The sequence below is a fragment of the Ursus maritimus genome, unplaced genomic scaffold (genome assembly GCF_017311325.1).
Source record: "Ursus maritimus isolate PB19 unplaced genomic scaffold, ASM1731132v1 scaffold_3, whole genome shotgun sequence".
Classification (NCBI taxonomy): domain Eukaryota; kingdom Metazoa; phylum Chordata; class Mammalia; order Carnivora; family Ursidae; genus Ursus; species Ursus maritimus.
The window spans coordinates 57,019,899-57,039,602 of record NW_024425563.1 but is presented as its reverse complement, the minus strand read 5'-3'; the positions used below and the strand labels follow the sequence as shown (position 1 = coordinate 57,039,602).

The 19,704-nt window shown below is 36.5% G+C and overlaps 1 protein-coding gene across 1 annotated transcript; it reads right to left on the bottom strand.

Annotated features, from left to right (window-relative positions):
- Positions 1-8,948: 8,948 nt before the first annotated feature.
- SOSTDC1 (sclerostin domain containing 1) lies at positions 8,949-13,956 on the bottom strand. Its single transcript, XM_008686358.1, has 2 exons — positions 12,697-13,956; positions 8,949-10,169 (listed from the first exon to the last, which is right to left on the bottom strand). Exons 1-2 carry the CDS (start codon positions 12,899-12,901, stop codon positions 9,754-9,756), a joined length of 621 nt encoding a protein of 206 aa, XP_008684580.1. The 5' UTR covers positions 12,902-13,956; the 3' UTR covers positions 8,949-9,753.
- Positions 13,957-19,704: the final 5,748 nt, after the last annotated feature.

Below are 19,704 nucleotides of genomic sequence, written 5' to 3'. Positions count from 1 at the left end.
GACTACTGGTAATAAAAGAAACAATAAAACACAATAGAAAATTCTTTTTTTTTTTTTTTTTAAGATTTTTATTTATTTATGTGACAGAGAGACAGCCAGCGAGAGAGGGAACACAGCAGGGGGAGTGGGAGAGGAAGAAGCAGGCTCCCAGCGGAGGAGCCTGATGTGGGGCTCGATCCCATAACACCGGGATCACGCCCTGAGCCAAAGGCAGACGCTTAACGACTGCGCTACCCAGGCGCCCCAACACAATAGAAAATTCTTAACCCAGAATGTCCAGAAAGCACACCTGTTTCAGCTTAATAATATTACTGAATCGTAAGTGTCTTAACTCCAAAAGAACACAATGATCAAAAAAGAGCCTTGTTCCTGTTCCAACATCTGCCAGAGGCATTCTCTTGGATTCCCCCCCGCCTCAATTATATGGATTGAAGAATGGGGTTATAATGTACATTTATACAAATGCAATTCAGTCTTTAAAATATTATTACCCTTGAACATATGTTAATGACTGAGAACCCGCTTAAGTTATGCAATATCAGTATGGGTTTCATGATATCACTGCAATCATCTGCTGTAATCCATAAAAGTCTCTGTATTTTTGCAGATTGCTTTGCTGGGAGTTTATCATACTCAGCTCATGCTAATCGTCATGCTACTCCTCTCCTGAGCAAATTGATTACCATGATATTATTTCTAAAGTTTACAATTATTTTAAAATTTCTATGTAAATATTGGGTACAAGCAATATTTGGTGTCCTAGATGAACAAATATCTACATATTTTGTTTGCTAGAATTGTCTATAGCTATTGCCTTTACTCATGCTATCATCAGCAATAAAATGGCTCCACTTAATTTATGGAAACTATTAGGAAACAGGAAATTTTTATATTTAATATCAATGTTAAGAAAAAGATCGTCTCTAGAAAAAAGCTACTTATAAGACTATCTAAATAATAAGGAAAATCTCTATAAAATTTATATCAATTTTATATAAGAAGATAGGTTCTTTTCAGGAAGTTAGTGCTAAGATTATGTCTGCTTAAAAATAAAGGCTTCAGCTTTATTTGACAGACCTAACAATAATTAGGAAAAAAAAATGTTTTCCAGTATACTTTTATTGTTTGCTATAGTCTACTTTGAATTTTTTGACAATGTTAGCATTCTCTTCTTAAATATATTCTTCCCGTTTTAAGACTAGAGAGTGCAATTTAGGTACTGGATCATAGCAATGTTGCCCTCTGACTCTTGCTCAAAATAAGATTATATGTAATTACTTTTGCATTTTGCGGTAGGGCATTTGTTATTTTCTTAATTAAATTGCCATTTGTCCGCCAACGTGTTGTGAGAACCTAACAGACACAGACTAGATTTTCAACAAATACTAAACGAATGAACAGCTCAATGAATGAATTCCAAATATCACAAAATATTTTGACCAGAAATATCACTATCCCATTTACATCACAATGTGTAATCATAATATTTAAGGTTTTCAAAATGAAAACTCTCAACAAGAACATAATGTCATTATTTTACAATAAAACCCAATTCTCTGTATAAGCTATAGCCACTTTCTCTTATTATTTTCTCTAGAAATGAGTAGGCAATGGAGTAGCAATAGTGTTTTTTTGAAGAGCACATTTCTAATGCCTTTTGTGCAAAGTTGCCTCCTCTTTTCCCTGGTCCTTAATGTGTACCTGGTGTTTGCTCAAGTTTAGATAAAAATGGGGGAAATGCCCAGTAACAGACCATGGTCTCAGCCTTCCTCCTAAAGCTGGGTCTCCACTTTCATCTTACATTGCTTGCATTAACAAGATATTGATTATGACGGAATGTACCAATTCCAAAACAAGCCTGATCAAACTCTTGTTCTGAGATTTCACAATTAAGTGAACTGGAAATATCATCAGAACCAGAGAGTAGCATCAGAACCAGTCAAATCTGACTTTGTGGGTGTCAGTGGGATTGAAAAGATGGATAAATTGTTTGGGCTAATAGAATATGAGTATTTTAGGCTGGAAGTCATTTTAAATATTATCTAGATCACCTCCCGTATTTTATAGATGAAGTAGTTGAGCCATAGGAACAGTAAGACACAAGTATAATTTCACCCAACCAATTAGCGGCAGCATAGTCTAAACTATATCTCAGGTCTTCTGTTTACAAGATCACAAGTCAGCATTTTTTCACGATTTTAGCTCTGTGAAAAAATGCTGAAAAAGGAAAACAAAAACTGGAGCCATCACCTATCCCAACTTCAAGTTATATTACAAAGCTGTAGTGATCAAAACAGTATGGTACTGGCACAAAAATAGACACATAAATCACTGGAACAGAATAGAAAATCCAGACAGGAACCCATAACTATATGGTCCATTAATCTTTTACAAAGCAGGAAAGAATATCCAATGGGAAAAAACCAATCTCTTCAATGAATGGTGTTAGGAAAACTGGACAGCTACATGCAAAAGAATGAAACTAAAACTAGACCATTTTCTTACACTATCTACAAAAAGAAATTCAAAATGTATGAAAGACCTAAATGCGAGACAGGAAACCATCAAAGTCCTGGAGAAGAATGCAGGCAGTAACCTCTTTGACATTGGCCATAGCAACTTCTTTCTAGATATGTCTTGAGGAAAGGGAAACAAAAGCAAAAATGAACTATTAGGACTTCATCAAAATAAAAATGGTCTGCACAGTAAAGGAAACAATCAGCAAAACTGGAAGTCAACCTATGGGATGAGAGAAGATATTTGCAAATGACATATCTGATAAAGGGTCAGTGCCGAGAAAATATGAAGAACTTATAAAACTCAACACCTAAAAAATGAATAATCCAATTAAAAAATGGGCAGAAGACATAAATAGACATTTTTCCAAAGAAGACTACAGATGACCAAGAGACACATGAAAAGATGCTTAACATCACTCACCATCAGGGAAATGCAAATCAAAACTACAATGAGGTATCACTCACACCTGTCAGAATGGCTAAAATCAACAACACAAGAAACAACAGTACTGGTGACGATGTGGAGAAAGGGGAACCCTCTTACACTGTTGGTGGGAATGCAAACTGGCGCGGCCACTCTGGAAAGCAGTATGGGGTTTCCTCAAAAAGTTAAAAATAAAACTATTCTATGATCCAGCAATTACACTACTAGGTATTTACCCAAAGAATACAAAAATTCTAATTCAAAGGGATATATGCATCCTGATGTTTATAACAGCATTATCTGCAATAGCCAAATTACGGAAACACCGCAGGTGTCCATCAAATGATGAATAGATAAAGATGTGGTACACACATGCACGCTCACACACACACAATGAATATTACCCAGCCATAAAAAAGAATAAAATCTTGCCATTTGCAATGACATGGATGGAGCTGGAGAGTATTATGCTAAGCAAAATACGTCTGTCAGAGAAAAGATAAATACCATATGATTTCACATATGTGGAATTTAAGAAATAAAACAAATGAGAACAAAGGGAAAAAAGAGAGAGAGAGAGAAGCAAACCAAAACAGGCTCTTCATTACAGAGAACAAACTGATGGTTACTAGAATGGTGGTGGGTGGAGGGATGGGTTAAATAGATGATGGAGATTAAGGTATGCACTTGTTGTGACGAGCACCAGGTGTTGTATGGAAGTATCGAAACACTATATTGTATATATGAAACTAATATTACACTGTATGTTAACCAACTGGAATTTAAATAAAAACTTAAAAAAAATGTTCACATGTCTTGAAGTCACTTATATAAAATGGCTACATAAAAAATTGCAAATAATTGCAAATTCACCATTAAAAACTTTATTGTTTATTACTTTTTTAAAAATGTTGAACTATCACAGATTAAATGTAAAACCCTTCTTAATTAGTACACAAAGTACACAAAATTAATCAGTTCTTAGGAAAGATAGTATCAAACAGGCAAAATGGCAAACTTTCATTAGATTATTAAATGCAACTGGCAATTTTTATCTTTGGTTTACAATAAGGAAATATGTAGCAAGAAAGAGTTGGTAATTTTTTTAACCCTCTAAATTTGAGGAATGAAAAAAAACACAATGAGAAGAGAGGAAACAAGGCAAAAATATATATATAGAAAGCTCCAGTTAATAAATTGTCAGCCACAGTTGACCTTTGAACAATGTGGGGGGTTAGGGGTGTCAACCTCTTGCAGTCAGAAATTCTTGTATAACTTTCGACTCCCCAAAAACTTAACTACTAATACCCTACTGTTGATGAGAAGCCTTACTAATGACATAACAGTTAATTAACACACGTTGTGTATGTTATATATATTATATACTGTATTTTTACAATAAAGCAAGCTAGAGAGAAGAAACTATTAAGAAAATCATAAGAGAAAATACATCTACAATACTATACCATAAAAAATCCATTTATTACTGGACTGGCACAGTTCCCACCCATGTTGTTCAAGGGTCAACTGTATTAATATATAGTGCTAATTAAAGATTGTAATGGATTGTCAAAAATTTCTAGTTACTAGACTGCTGGGTTCACACCTCAATGAATAAAAGGACTCAAATGATCTTTGAGTGAAAATCCACAATGATTGTGATGCAAAAGACTTTTAAATTTGTGTGAATTTAGTAACAAATTCCCCCCAAAAAGGTCTTTATTCCTACTGAAAAAAAAACTGGTATTTATATTTTAATAGTAAAATGTTTTAAGCCTGTCAAACCCCTGATCAGTTTTAATAACAATGAATTTTGGTCGAATATATTGGTATCACTGACAATGTCATTCAGTTTAGACACCCTGTCTCAGATTCAAGGGCCTAATCCCACCAGTAAAAAAATGAAATCAATAATACAAGGTAAACCTTAGTGTGCGGTTAGTAAAATTCAAAGGAAAACATTTAGTGTCCTTCATAAATCTCCCAAACTGTTTCATTTTTCATTTGTAACAGAAAATAAAGCCTTCAGCAAGTCTGCCAATGCAGATGATAAACTATCACTCGGTCTAATTTGCACTGGAAATAATTACGCAGTCAGTTTGGCATTTATTTTAATCAGTTCTTGAACCTGGAAGCTAAACCATCTTTCCACTGGGATTTCTGTAGTAGTTGCTACCCTGTAGCTCTTCTAGACAATTTGCACAACATGCAGGCTAAGGCACCAAATGCAATGTTAGCTAATGAGTCAGGAATAATGGATATACCAATGGAATTGAAAATGACACTGACAAGGAGAACATCTTTTGGGGTATCCCTTCTAGATCTCTCTTTGTGGATGTAACAATAGTGACTGAATATCGACTTAGTTCACAAATCCAGACTCATTTAATTCAACACAAAATTGTATTTTAATAGGTTCCAATAAGACCAAGATGGAAGTTATCTCTGTCTGCCCTTGAGGGAAGGGAACATTCTAACAAGAGAAGGCACTCTAGCACTGAGGGTCCTAAATCATTTTCCCACTGAATTCCTTTGGGTGTCTACAGGATTTTATCAAAGATTTTCCATGCATTTCATTTTTTACTAGAACTGTATGACCAGAGGAAGCATACAAATGCTGAATTTAAGGTATGCAATGAGTTGCCCCTTCAGTGTAAACATTTTCAAGAGTTACATCAAATCCAAATGCTTTAATTCCAACTATAATGAATTTAATTTTGATACCTAAATTTCATGGCAATTGCAAAAAAAGGATATTTCACATACTAAATTTAAACTTTCAAAGAAATTAATTTTATTCAGTTGTTTGGAAGTTTCCTGATTTTGCTTTGACTAAATACTATTCTTTCCACCATAACTGCCTAGTACGACCATTCTGTTCAGTACCTATTAAAGCAAATATTGGGGCACCTGGGTGGCTCAGTTGGTTAAGCGACAGACTGACTCCTGACCTCAGCTGAGGTCTCCATTACAGAGTCATGAGTTCAGGCCCCACATGGGGTCCCACGCTAGGCACAGACCCTGCTTAAAAATAAATAAATAAACAAACAAACAAATAAATAAATAAAGTGCTGGGGGGGGAATTGATGAATCCAGATTTCCATATCCAACAAAAAAATCTTTAAAAAAAAATAAATCTCATGCTAAATAGACATATCAGTTTATATAATTAAAACATAATAATTCTAGTAGCAGATAGAGTGAAAGATACAAGATCTCCTAGAAAAACCTTACTAATTTGATATTGAGCTGGAGTAGATTAAAATTCAGTCTTTTTTAATTTAAAAGAAAGTGACTTAATTTTCATTGCTTTTCAAAAAATACACAGTAAAATAAACATGGCTAATAGAGTATTGCTAATTAGCAGTTCTTTGTAATTAACATAAATGGATAAATATAAAGGATTTGTAGTAAAAAATTTTTTTTTGCAACAAGATATTTCCAAAGCTCTGCATATGTCCATGTTTAACTTGGGTGTAGCACACTATATGTATTATTTATTTGCATATGTGCTATTAATTTTCCTTTCATTTTTGTTATTGACATCAGTCTGTACATCTAATGTATGTATAAATACCAATATTAATATCTATCTATTGAGCCTCTTGAAAAAGTCCTTTATTCATAGTAGCAAAAATAAATTTGAAAACAAATCCTTTATGGATAGATATTACTGAATGTGAACTAGAGGTCAGACTCTGCTAAACTCATCACAATTCACCATTTTGAAATGATAGTTACTAAGGCGAGAAGACAATTATGCAGAGTTTAATCAGATGGGAATACGTGAGTTAACTGGAGGAAAAAAAAACTGAAATATAATCAGCAATTCAGATGCAAGGGCTTTTTAGCATTTTAAAATAATAACTATAAAGCTACTCTTTCTGTTGACTTTTAATTTGCACTTCTCTGGAAGCCTGATTATATCCTAGGCTTTTTTTTATTGATTGCTGACCTTTTCCTCGCATTTGATGTCAAATACCATGCAATGAATGTATCATCAATGTAACAAGGCCAGAAACAGATCAGTAAATTGAATGTGACCATGAGAAATAGATCTAATTCTTGGCTTAGCTTAGACTAGAGGAGTCTTACTTATAATCTTCTTTTATTCCATTTCATTTTTCCTAGTATATTCATTTACCAATTCATGATTAGCAATCAAAACAGTGATGATTTTATTATCACCAAAACTTTTGTTTCAATGTTTTTTTTTTCTTTTTTTTTTTTTAAGATTTTATTTATTTATTTGACAGAAAGAGAGACAGCCAGTGAAGAGAGGGAACACAAGCAGGGGGAGTGGGAGAGAAAGAAGCAGTCTCCCAGGGGAGCAGGGAGCCCAATGTGGGGCTGGATCCCCGACTCTGGGATCATGCCCTGAGCCGAAGGCTGACGCTTAGCAACTGAGCCACCCAGGCGCCCCTGTTTCAACAATATAGTCTTTTGATTGTGAAAAGCTATTGTCAGGTCAAGTCCTTTTTATGCCTCAGATTTTGGAACACATTAATTTTTAAGATTAACTCTAAGGCCATCTACTAAAGGTGCTATCTAGTTGAGAGGGAAGAAATGGCTAAAGTGTCTTAAATTTCTATTATGTTAAATATCCCATATGGAGCAATGATAAGCAACTGAAATAGACATATGAGACAATATATTTTTGGTATATTCAACCTATGATATAATTCTTATGAATGTCTCAAATATTAATATGATGATATAATATGAAATAGTTTAAGATCTAGTTAGTAAGGCTGGAAGATAAATCAATAGTGAACTATGAATTGTCACTTTATCTAATGGTACAATAGTTAACATTATTATAAAATCTAGAGATGTTTTCTGTCTTTATATACGTTGAGACTCTCCTACCTCTCATGGGAAAGGGACAATATTAATGTCCTTATTTAACTCACTGTGCCATGTGTAATATACATGTGACTTTTAAACTTGCAATTACAAAGAGAACAATCTGCTACAAAAGAGTACCAAGAACCCCTTCCTGTTCAGATTCCAAAAGGGAAAACTCAGAAGATCTTATCAGTACATAACCAAGCCCCTCTGGTTCTCATTTGGAGTTATGGGATCAATCATTTGATTGAATTGGCACACCAGCTCTCTCTCTCGCTCTCTTTCTATGTATATGTATATGTACATATACATATATATACATATGTGTATATATATATACATATGTGTGTGTGTGTGTGTGTAAAAAAATCTGGTTTAAGACTGTGATTATATTGCTTAATATTATAACATGACAGACTTGAAAACATTGAAAAATTAGCTTTTGTTTTCTTTGTTGTTTTTATTTTGTTTTCTTTGTTGTTTTCGGGGCCATGCAATAGTATTCAAAATTCTCCCAGCATGTGATAGTGATTTTTTCACAATTTCTTTCTCAAACCTAGCTGTCCATTGGGATCACCTGGAAAACCTTAAAAACTGCTGATATCTGATTTCTACTGCCAGAAATGATGATGTAATTTGGATGGCAGCCTGGACATTGGGTCTAATACTAGCTCCTCCATGTGATTGTAATGGGCAGCGGACCTGGCATCCTCGGTGTATATAAATATGATATTCTCATTACAACTCACTGCTGGATTGCCACCTAACTTTTTAAATCATCCCTTTACCGAAAGATTGTTTCTCTTCCTCTCTCTCTCCTCTCTTACTGCAGAACTTTCTGTCAAAACCGAAATGTGCCTTATCAAAAAAATCAGTTACCCTGCTACATATATTCTAATTTTTGTAAACATGTACCTTTTCCATACATGTTAAAGGCAAGGACAATAGCTTTTAGTAGTGTTTATTTTTGTTAAAAGAAACTGATGGAATTGAAGGTTAAATCGCCTTCTGATTGCACAGATTAAACAAAAAAGTATTACATATTTCAGCTTTACAAAGCATCTTATTGATTTAAAAAGATCCATACTATAGATAAAGTTCATGATACAACATATATGTAATAAGGAGACTAAAATATTTATTTTACATATCTACAACATGTATTCTCATATTTCTAGATCAACCATAAATCATACAGGAAAATATTTAGGTACATGGGAAAGCTTCAAAACATAAAAAATTAACAGTTTGAAAAAAAAATCACATGTGAAAGCTCATTAAATAATAACCTTGACAAATAAATAGTTCATCAGTTTTACTTATTAGCTGCTGCCATGCATTTCTGGCATTCCATTCTAAGCAAGGGTCAGCATGCAGGGTATAATTTCATACTATGAGACTGTCAAAACTATGGGGCTGATTTTTGAAGTGAAATGTCACAATATCTTGCCCTCTTTCAAAGGAGATCACTCATGGCTGCTAAACTGTTTCCATGAAAATTACCCCCCCCCCCAAAAAAAGCACCTTTCTGAAGTGTTACTGTGAAGGTTCAGTGGCAACTATTTTTTTTAACTTTTTAATTTTGAAGGGATTTTGTTGGGGATGGGCTGGGGGATGGGCTGGGGAGTGGAGGGTAAACTTGAAGCCCTTTTCTGTTTTAAAAAGTAATGATTCAGTGATGTATACTGTATCACCAGTCTTTGGAGAACCATGGGGAATTAAAACTACAGGTGGCCTGGGATTTAAATACAAATCGCCCTCCTGGATATGCGTACATCTTGAAAACCTGAAAAGCGATTCCCAAAGAAGGTCCTGATACTTAGGACAGCTTGGTGGGTTTGATCAAAGCAGAAAGCATATATTTTCAAGTAACAAAATAGCAATGGCAGGCTCGAGTCTTCCAAGCAATCGAATCTGTAAAGCAGATGGTTACGAGTCAGTCTCGTTTGGAGAGTCTGAGTTCTAACTCAGGCTGTGCTTGCTGGATTTGCTGGCTCTTTTCCGCTCTCTGTGGTGCTGGGCTGGCTTGGCAGGCGACATGCTCTCAAAGTTGTGACTGGATTCGTTGTGCTGCCGCGTGTACCTCTTGCACTTGCAGGCGGTGACCACTGTGATTTTGTAGGTGCGCGTGCTGCCATCTTGGCACTGCAGCTGGATTCTCTGGGTGCGCGTTTTGTCATTGACACACCTCCATTCCTGAGAGCTCCTCCTGCTCCAGTACTTTGTTCCGTAGCCTCCTCCAATCCAGTTGGGGAGCACCGGCAGGGGCAAGCACTCGCCAGCACACACCAGCTCTTTCAGAGGGCTGATGCTGGTGCACTGGCCATCAGAGATGTATTTGGTGGAACGCAGTTCCCGGCAACCCACTTGAACTCGAGCTGCAGGAAACAGAAAAGAAGGTGCGTTAAAGACAACAAGCAAATGAACACTCTGAAAGAAAGAAAGAAAGAAAGAAAGAAAGAAAGAAAGAAAGAAAGAAAGAAAGAAATTGTACCCAAATGATAGCAAATTGTTAAATAGAAAAGCAAACCCCTATATTATTTTCACAATGCAAAAATCTGCCTGGATGGTGATAGAGACACTTTCATGAAAATTATATCAGTTACATGCCTATACATTTTTTTGAAACAAAATAACCTAGGCCTGATTTCTGTTTTCATGGATAATATTAGCTAACAGCTTACTAAAGTATTTGAAAATCCCATTTCTTTTAGACTTACACCCCAGTAAGGGTTAAGCAGCTCTTACACTTGTGTAACATATGCATTCTTCAGTAAGCTAAAAAAGAGTAGACTTTAACGTTCTTTTTCTCACAGGTCATATCAGTTAATACCTGCAAGTGCTTTTAATTAGGGTTTTTTTTTTAATCTACTGGGAAAATGTGGAAAGTATTTAAATATTGTGTACAATGCATATGCTCTCTACAATATTTTGTTTCAATTAAAAATTCAGCTGCAGAGAATCATACGTACATATGTGTACAAAGTCTGACATTTTGCATATCAAACTCAATAACTACATTTTAAACATAAATTCCCAAGCTATCTTTTAAAAACAAATATTAAAATGTTTGAAATGCAACATGTCACTACAACTCAAAATTTGAAGAATATAAAAGCCCCCAAATCAGGAACGTATGGTTGCCATAACAACTTGGCTACATTTCCATGAATTTTATGGCAGAAAAATGCCTAACATGTCTGATTTACAACTGCAAAAGGAGCCATGGTGCTCGTTTCCTGAACATTGGTCATGGCAAACTTTTTGTTTAGTTACTTGAATTTGGTAAGTATGTTCTCTAATTGGCTGTTTCTGGTTATGTGCCTTATGTAATTAAAGCAAAAATTAATCTTGAAACATTTGAGTTTTCCTTTCCATGACTTTGTTATCTAAACTCGAGGAGAATCGCCTATAACAAACTTGAAAAGAAATCAAAGCTTGTTAACCAGAAAAAAAGAATGTTTATAAGTACAGACTGCCGAAATCCGAAAGATTAAAAACTACAGGGAACATTGACGTAGCCTTGCACTGAAGTGGAAAACCGAGAGCTAATCTGAAGGAGATACTGACTTGGGAATTGTACTTTGTCTCTCTGCCTCAGTACTTCGGAGGTGAGAGATGTAGCCTAAAGGGATGTAGTAGTTGTAAAACAATGTATGTAGATGTACACACGTCTGTACACAGTGCGGGAGTAAAATGAAACAGCAAACGCGTTGGCTGGTCAGTGAGCTCTGCCAGTGTGACTCTGATTCCAGCTTCCCTTCCGGCATCTGCCTTAGAAATGCACCTGGAAACAGCCAGAGATGAGTTTGCCTTGCCTCGCTTTTTGTTCCCATGTACATAGAGACTCAGCATTTTTGCAGTGACAGCTCATTGACAATGAATACCCACCACATTGCTCGGTAATCTAATAATAATCAGAGCCTTCTTGTGTACCCAAAAGCAACTCTCTTCATGGAAGTGAAAACACCTTGGTTTTCTTAGAAAGACATTAATACTCCTACTTGCTTTTTAAAGGTAGAAGCTACTTTTAGCAGTTGAAAGGAGTTGAGGTGGAGCAAAAGATGTGTGTCAGATTTCCTGTGCACTGTTTCTCTGTGTCTCTCTTAAAACCTGATTGTTAGCATATGAACTTTTTTTGAAGGAAAGAAGTGAAGCAAAAGTTAGGAGAAGAAATTTGAATCCCTCTAAGTAGTGGTTCATTAGTGTGTCAGTTGAGCAAACAGAAAAGAAAACAAATACTCGCTCTACAAAATATTTTTGTACTGTTATTACTTTAAATCTCTTAAGTTATAAAAGTTTCCCCAGTCTTTCCCAGAAATATACAATTACCCAAATCTTGATCTGGTTAATAAGTAAGTATCTCAGAAAAATATGATTCTCCAGTATTTTCGGTTATATCTCTTTTACACTGATTATCATTAAAACTCTCAACTATTTCACTGGACATATTTTAGAAATCTGTGTGAGCCATTTTCCCCCCCGGAAAGCCTGTGATTTCCTATACATACTTTGCTTAGGTATGTTTATACCCTTTACCACAATTGTACATGTCCTGAAATACACAGAAAACAACCTGAATTTAAGCTATCTAGAACACTTTTTAAAAAAATTCTCATTTTGCACGATTTTTAAAAAGCAACAGTTTAATTCCTAGAAACATTTTGTTTTTTGGATGTTTGCTAGAACTTAAGTCCACGCCTGCATTATCCAGCCACTGCTTTAGTTATATTAACTTTGTAGGGAAGAATGCCAATCTCCACATGCAATAGATTACTCCCAGCTTGTTTAGCAAAATATACAAGGTTCAGGTTAGTTAGCACTGAAACAATTCTATAGGAATGTGAGCTAATGCTACCAAAAAAGAAGAAAAAAACCAAATACAGGCAAGTAAAACACACTTACTGTTCCGATCCAGTCCAGTGTTACTGAAATGCCTGCCTCCATTTCTGGCTTGATTCATCGTGCTGTTGCTGCTGGGGTGTGCTGGAACAGGTTTAACCACATGTGAATAAAGGATTTCTGTGGCATCATTTTTAAAAGCCAAACAGCTTTTCATTAGGATGCACGCAAGGGGAATGAGATAGAAATGAATGGCAGGAGGAAGCATGGCGAGAGAGGATTTGCTTGGCTGGAGAGCTGGTTAATTCCTTTCCTTCTGCTTCTGCACTGTAACTGTGAAATTCCTCCTCAAGGTTCCCTTTATATATCCAGTGAGGTTTGGCGTTCATTCAGGTGTAAAGTTGTATAGAGCTTCAGAGTGAAAACACAGAGAAGGGGTGGGATCCCTACATGACCCTGCAAAAGAATTTTACCAATGGAAGAGGAGACTACAGAAAAGGAGGAGCTTGGTATACAAATTGCCTGAAATTTCAGAGTTGTACTTCGTCCGTTTCTGGGAGCTAAAGCAGCCAGGCACATTCTATAGCAACTCCAGACCATCTCCCTCTGCCACTTCCTCTCCGGAATCTAGTTCACATTCGGGTTTAATTTAAATGAGAATACACTGCTGTCCATTTGAAGAGATTTACATTCCCACGGTTGTTTTGTACTCCCCTCAGATTCTGAAGTATCGCGGGTGGGGAGCGGTTTCGTCCCAGATAATAGGAGGAATTCGTGTGAGTTGTGCGGGACTTGCGCGAAGCACCTATTAGACATATTTTGTTTCTCAAGAAGCAAACCAACATATTTTTTTTCCTTTAAAGTATAAGGCATACGGAGCTCAAATCTGCCCCCTGGACACACTTAAATAATGCAGCTTTGATCTGCGTGAACCGCTGCTCTGCTAGGTAGATTATTGCCAGGGGTCTGTGTGGAGAATAATGAGCAGCGCTCTTTCTGCATTAAAATAACTACTAACGATTTTCATCTGAAAAATATGTCACAGTCGTGAACATTCACAGCATGGTTTTGCATGGAAAAAAAGCCATTTCTGACAGATTATTGTTTAGCAAACTCAAAATAATTTTGCTAGGTTTTTCATGTGCTGCGTAACACACGTTCTACCTGTATTTACTAAGCACTTTGTTCATTACTTCCTTTGACTCTGCTGCCCACGTAAGAAATTAGTACTTTCCTCAACTTCTTTATCCACACCTGCAACAGATGTGCCATTTACACTGCGATTCTCCATTCCTTAAAAAAAAAAAAAAAAAAAAAAAAAAAAAAAATCATGAAATTTCATCTGATTTATGGGACATTTTGATTGGAATAATTACACGCTCTGAATCCTCCTTTCAGTTTTGGATCTTTTTTTGCCCTTTGTGTGGTTCCTAAAATGACCTCAGAGCATGGATATTTTGTATCTCTCTCCTTTATAAACTTTTAATACCTATCATATCTATCTATCTACCTACCTATTACCTGCCTATCCATGTTGCCAAGTGGCGCTATTGACAATGAGGAATAGATAATTCTTTGTTGTAGGGTGCTGTTCTGTGACTTTAGCAGCACACCTGGCTTCTACCCTCTAGATGCCATTAGTATAGCCCCACCCCCTCCATTATAACAAAAAATGTCACCGGCCTTTGCCAACTATCCCCTGCAGGCCAAAATCACCCTAGCAGAGAACTCCTGATTACCTACCCAACTATCTATCTCACTATAAAAAGAGTGTAAAATTAAGAATAAAAGACTAATTATTTAATAATACTAAGAAATTATGAGGGTTTTTTAGAAGAAAAGTATTATTACGGTTTTGTTGTTTAAAATCAACTACTTCTGTTTTAGAGGTATATGCTGAAATAGTCTTCGATGAAATGATATGATGTCTGGAATAAACTTCAAAAATAATTAGGGAAGGGGTTAGTTAGAAGTGTGGCTGAGGCAAGACTGGTCATGTGTTAACGGTTGTTAGGACTGGAAGGTGGATGTTCTATTCTGTTTACTCTTGTGTATATTCAAAATTCTACATAATCAAAAATTTAAAAACTAAAGCAAAAAAAATCAATTTAATGTATGGCTTAATAACAATCAGATCCCTATCCTAAAGTTATGTGTAGTCATTTGTTCTAATATTCTTTTGGAAAAATAATTTATCAGTTGATTGTATGCACATGGAAATAATACAACAGGTATCCTTCTAAAATAGTAACAGAAGTTTCTTTACTACTTATCAGGGTACTTGGTATTAATTACATGAAGCATGTTAATATTAACCATTGACCAGTAGACCTAATGCCTAAAGGAAGTAAGAGGATGAAAGTAATCTAATCTCTTCCCCATCACTATTTTGTGTGTGTCTCTGTGTGTGTGTGTGTGTGTGTGTGTGTGTGAGAAGGAGAAGATACTTTAATTTGCGGTTTATTGTGGTGGGTTAATCAGATTGACTGAATTATAATTGTTAAATCTGTGCCTAGTATTCTGCCTGATAATACCCCAGACAGAAGCAAATTAGGGATGACGGCAATATAGTTGGTGCATGTGGACAGGAAAATTTCCAAGCTCTTAGGTCCAATACATCCCCGGGGACCAAATTAGAAAATTACTTTGATAAAATAGAAATAATCATAAATTTGATATTTAACAGTTCGTCTGTCCAGTTTAAAACTACTACATTAGGAATAACCACAAACTCTAAGATTATGGGTAGAAATATTTGATATAATTGATTAAGAAAGTATTCCCCTGAACAAGCTATGGTCTTTTTCGTCTCCGAAACTCTGTACGTACATATTTTTCCTTCTGCTTGGAAAATCTTCCTGTAATACTTTCCTCATTCCCTTCTTCATTGGCTAATACATGTCTTTCCTTCAAGTCTCACTTTCGATAGAACTAGGACCAAGGAAACTCCCTTGCTGTCTACTCCTCAAGTCTGGAGTCAGTGCCCCATCCATTGTACCAGAGTGGCTAGTTGTCTGATGGCTTTGAAAGCCTTCTGATACAAGAATGATTTTTATCTTATGAACAGCATTGAATAAGTGGATGAATTAGTTGTTCAAGAAAAATAGAAAAAGAACTATCCTTTCACATAGTCAGACATTGGTTAATATTTGTGGTAGGCGATCATAAAGATGGCCCCTAATAATCTTCTACTCATGGTATTGACACCCCTGAAGCCATCTGCTCCCCTGAGTGTGCATTGCACCTAGTGACTAACTGCTAATGAATAAAATATAGTAATGAGACATGAATTCTATGAATAAGTTACCAAAGGACTGTGACTTCAGGCTTCCTTACCCGCTTTAGCTCTCTTACTTGCTTTGCTAGAAACCAGCTACCATGACGTAAGCTTTCCCGCAGAGAGTTGGCACAAGTAGCAAGGAATGGATGTCTCTTACCAACAAGGAAATGAAGCCTTCAGCCAAACATACTGTGAGGACCTGAATTCTATCACAGTCACATGGGTGAGTTTGAAAGCAAACCTCACAGTCTGTCTTTTGGGTGAGGCTACAGCCCTGGCTTAGGCCCTGTGACCTTATGAAACTCTTTAAGTCAGAGGGATTCACAGAAACTATGAAATAATACATGTTATTTTAACTAAGTTTGGAGGTAGTTTGTTGCACATCCATAGATAATATATTACCTGTTTAAAAATGAAGATATAGTAATTAAACTATTAATTTTGTGAATAACATTAGAGACTTGGAAGCTTTAGATGTGAAACCCTTCTGGGGCGCCTGGGTGGCACAGCGGTTAAGCGTCTGCCTTCGGCTCAGGGCGTGATCCCGGCGTTATGGGATCGAGCCCCACATCAGGCTCCTCCGCTATGAGCCTGCTTCTTCCTCTCCCACTCCCCCTGCTTGTGTTCCCTCTCTCACTGGCTGTCTCTATCTCTGTCGAATAAATGAATAAAGTCTTTTAAAAAAAAAAAAAAAGATGTGAAACCCTTCAATATGGTGGCTGGGCAACTTCCATTCCTGGGGCTTTGAAACCTATTTTCCAGTCCTCAGCTGAGTCATCAATGTTGTTCTGTTATTAACTATCAAATAACAATATAGAATTACTACTATTGGACTGATGTGCAAAAGCTGGAAAGTAACTTTAATGCTCTAAATAATATTGTTGGTCATGTGACTCCTAGCACTGGAATCAGAAAATCTAAATTTCAATCAATTTCTGCTCTTTATAATCTCTTTGAACTTGGTTATAGTTCCTGAAACTAAGTTAGTTGCTTCATGTGTAAAACATGACCAAACTTACCTATCTCACTGAGGAGTAAAAAACACGAGAGTGTCTAGCACAAAACCTGGCCCAGAAGAAATGTGGAAAAAATAGTGACTGAATATGAGTTTAAGAGTACTGTTTCTCATTAGAGTCTTTGAATTTAAAAATGAGTTTGGGAAGATTAGAGAAGTCTCCAACAAATACAATTAACTCAATTTAAGGTGGAGAACAAAAGATAAAAGGAAGGAGATTGTTTAGCTTGATTAAATAAGTAATAAAAAATTTGTAAATGTTTTTTGTTTAAAAATAATTAGCCTGACCAATTGTGTGTTTTTTTTTTTTTTAATCTCTGACAGGGGAAGAACCAGGATAAATATAAATATAAACAAACTATATTTATTGAATGCAACAATGAGCTATATCTGGTCCTCTGTGGATTTAAACTTTGTTCAGAGAGTTCCAGTTAATAAGATAGAGCTTGTTAACTGGCAAAGTAATTGACCGTCATTAGTTTAGAAGAAAAAGAGAGCTACTATAGAATCTTCAAGCATAAAAATCCTTAAAGAGAGGATGAATTAACATCTTTTATTCATTTCGTATCATTATGTGTTGAGCCCAGTATTCGTCAAAGACGTTGTAGGCCAGGGTCTGCAAAGCCGAATGAGACATGGAGCTTGCTGTCTCTCCTTTCCCAAAAGCTCCTGTTTAGAATTCCGGTAAAGGAATTTCCCTTAACCTGATCCTTCTGTACAATTTTCTTCCTCCCTCATCACCTTTATTAGTCATCTCTTTATTTATTTTTTCTTTTTGCTTAAATGCTTTTTGGTTTTATTTGTAGAATAAATGTGTTTTTATTGCTGTTATAAGCTGCCATGACATAGACAACATTTACTGACATAATGCCCGGTGTCACCTGAAATACAACCCAAATGAAACATTCCAACCCCAGTGGATGTATTTCTAGATGAAGTTCTCAATCTTGGCACTATTGACATTCTGGGCCAGGTAATTTTTTGTTATGGGAGCCGTCCTGTATATGGTAGGGTAGCAGCATCCCTGGGCTCTATCCCCCAGACACCAATTGCACCTCCCTCCCCCAGCTGTGAACAAAAAGGTATCCTCAGACATTGCCAGATGTATCCCCGGTGTGCAAAATAGTCCTGGGTTATAAACTACTGGTCTAGGCAAATTCTCCAGTAAACTTCCTAAAAAGGCCAGCAAGCTACTATTAAGGAAATCCTCCCATGCAAGTTCTAGGGAGCAGGTGAAGACAGTCGGGGCTTCCATATGATTGTACAAAGTAGGGAGAGTAGTAAGTTGTCCTTTCCACTGGCCTTTGCTACCTCGTAAGGTAGGAACTAATGTCCCCACTGTGCATTCAGCTCACGCGAGTTTCTGAAATCAGTGTGACCAAAGCTGGTAGCATATTAAATAAACTGTCCCCAGTAGTGGGAGCTAGAATTAGTTTTGTTCCACAAGCCTGATAGTTGTTCTAAAAGTATATTTTACCTGGCAGCCTGTTAGATATGCAAATTCTAGGCCTGACCTCAGACCCTGAGTCAGAATCTTCTGGTGTAGAACCCAGGAACCTCTGTTCTAACAAACTCTCCTAGTCATTGTTATGCATGCTAAACTTTGAGATGCTGTGCTCTAGAATACACCTGTGCCCTGTCCCCAAAGTCTCCGTGACAGTTGCCTAATCTCTTTAACTAGGACTCTGCTCTGGATTCTTCCAGTCTGCACAGTCAGATGGAAGCCTGGCCCTAAAGCTTAGCTCAATTGGCCAAAACCTGAACCCATTTCCTCTTCCTGTATTTATTTCTCCCCAGGGCCTGGATATTCTCCGTGTCTTCCAGTGACTGATTAATGCTTTGTTCCACAGAGATGGACACGACAGTTACTACCTACGGTGAAATCATTGCTCACTAGAAATTTTGGCAGCCATACCTAATTCTCACAGATATCAGCATTGACCCAGATTTAGGCAAAATACTTTGATCACTGGGTTTTTAATTGTTGTCCACTAACCTCAGGAGCATTCCACAGCCACGTCAGGCTCCTAGCCCTGGCAGCATGCAGTCTGGCTTCACTCTTTCCTAGGGAATCTCTTATTCAGGTACCAGTGGGCCTTCTGGCTGAGCCTAAATCTGTGAAGTCCTTCCATCACTAGCAGAAACTTAAGAGTTTGTAGCTCCCTGGTATGTCAGAAAACTGGAGAACAGAAAGAATGCAGTAGAAAAATTGGCCCAACACCACTACAGTATTTTCTGGGACATAAAGGTGCTGCAGAAATTTCTAATTTCAATTCCGATATTTTTTTAATTTTTAATTTTTCTAATTTTGTTCAATTTTGATATTTTTAATGAAGTAATCTGCTTCTAAGTTATGCACAGATGGAAGCTGTGGTGTAGGGGCCGCGTAGCTACCATGTAGCTAGAACCAAGGGTATGTGGTAGGGAACATGGAAAACAAGCGTGACTACATTGATTGGAAAGGTAGATTGGAGCAGGTCATTGACTACAATCCTGCTTTGCAGGTTTGGAAGTTTGGATATAATTTGGTAGACAATGGAGAGCCATTGAAGGATGTGTATGTATGTGTTTATTTTTATTTCCACAAAGTAAAAACACCGTGTAACTTGTACCCAAGTAAAGTGACGGAAAATTTCCGGTACTCAGATTTCCCCCTCCTGTCTCCCCTTTCCTAGTAATCCCTTCCTCCCTCCTCACTAAAATAAATGACTGTTCTGATTTCTGACACCAGTTATTAATTTTGCCTGTTTTAGAATTTGATATAAAAATGACTTTT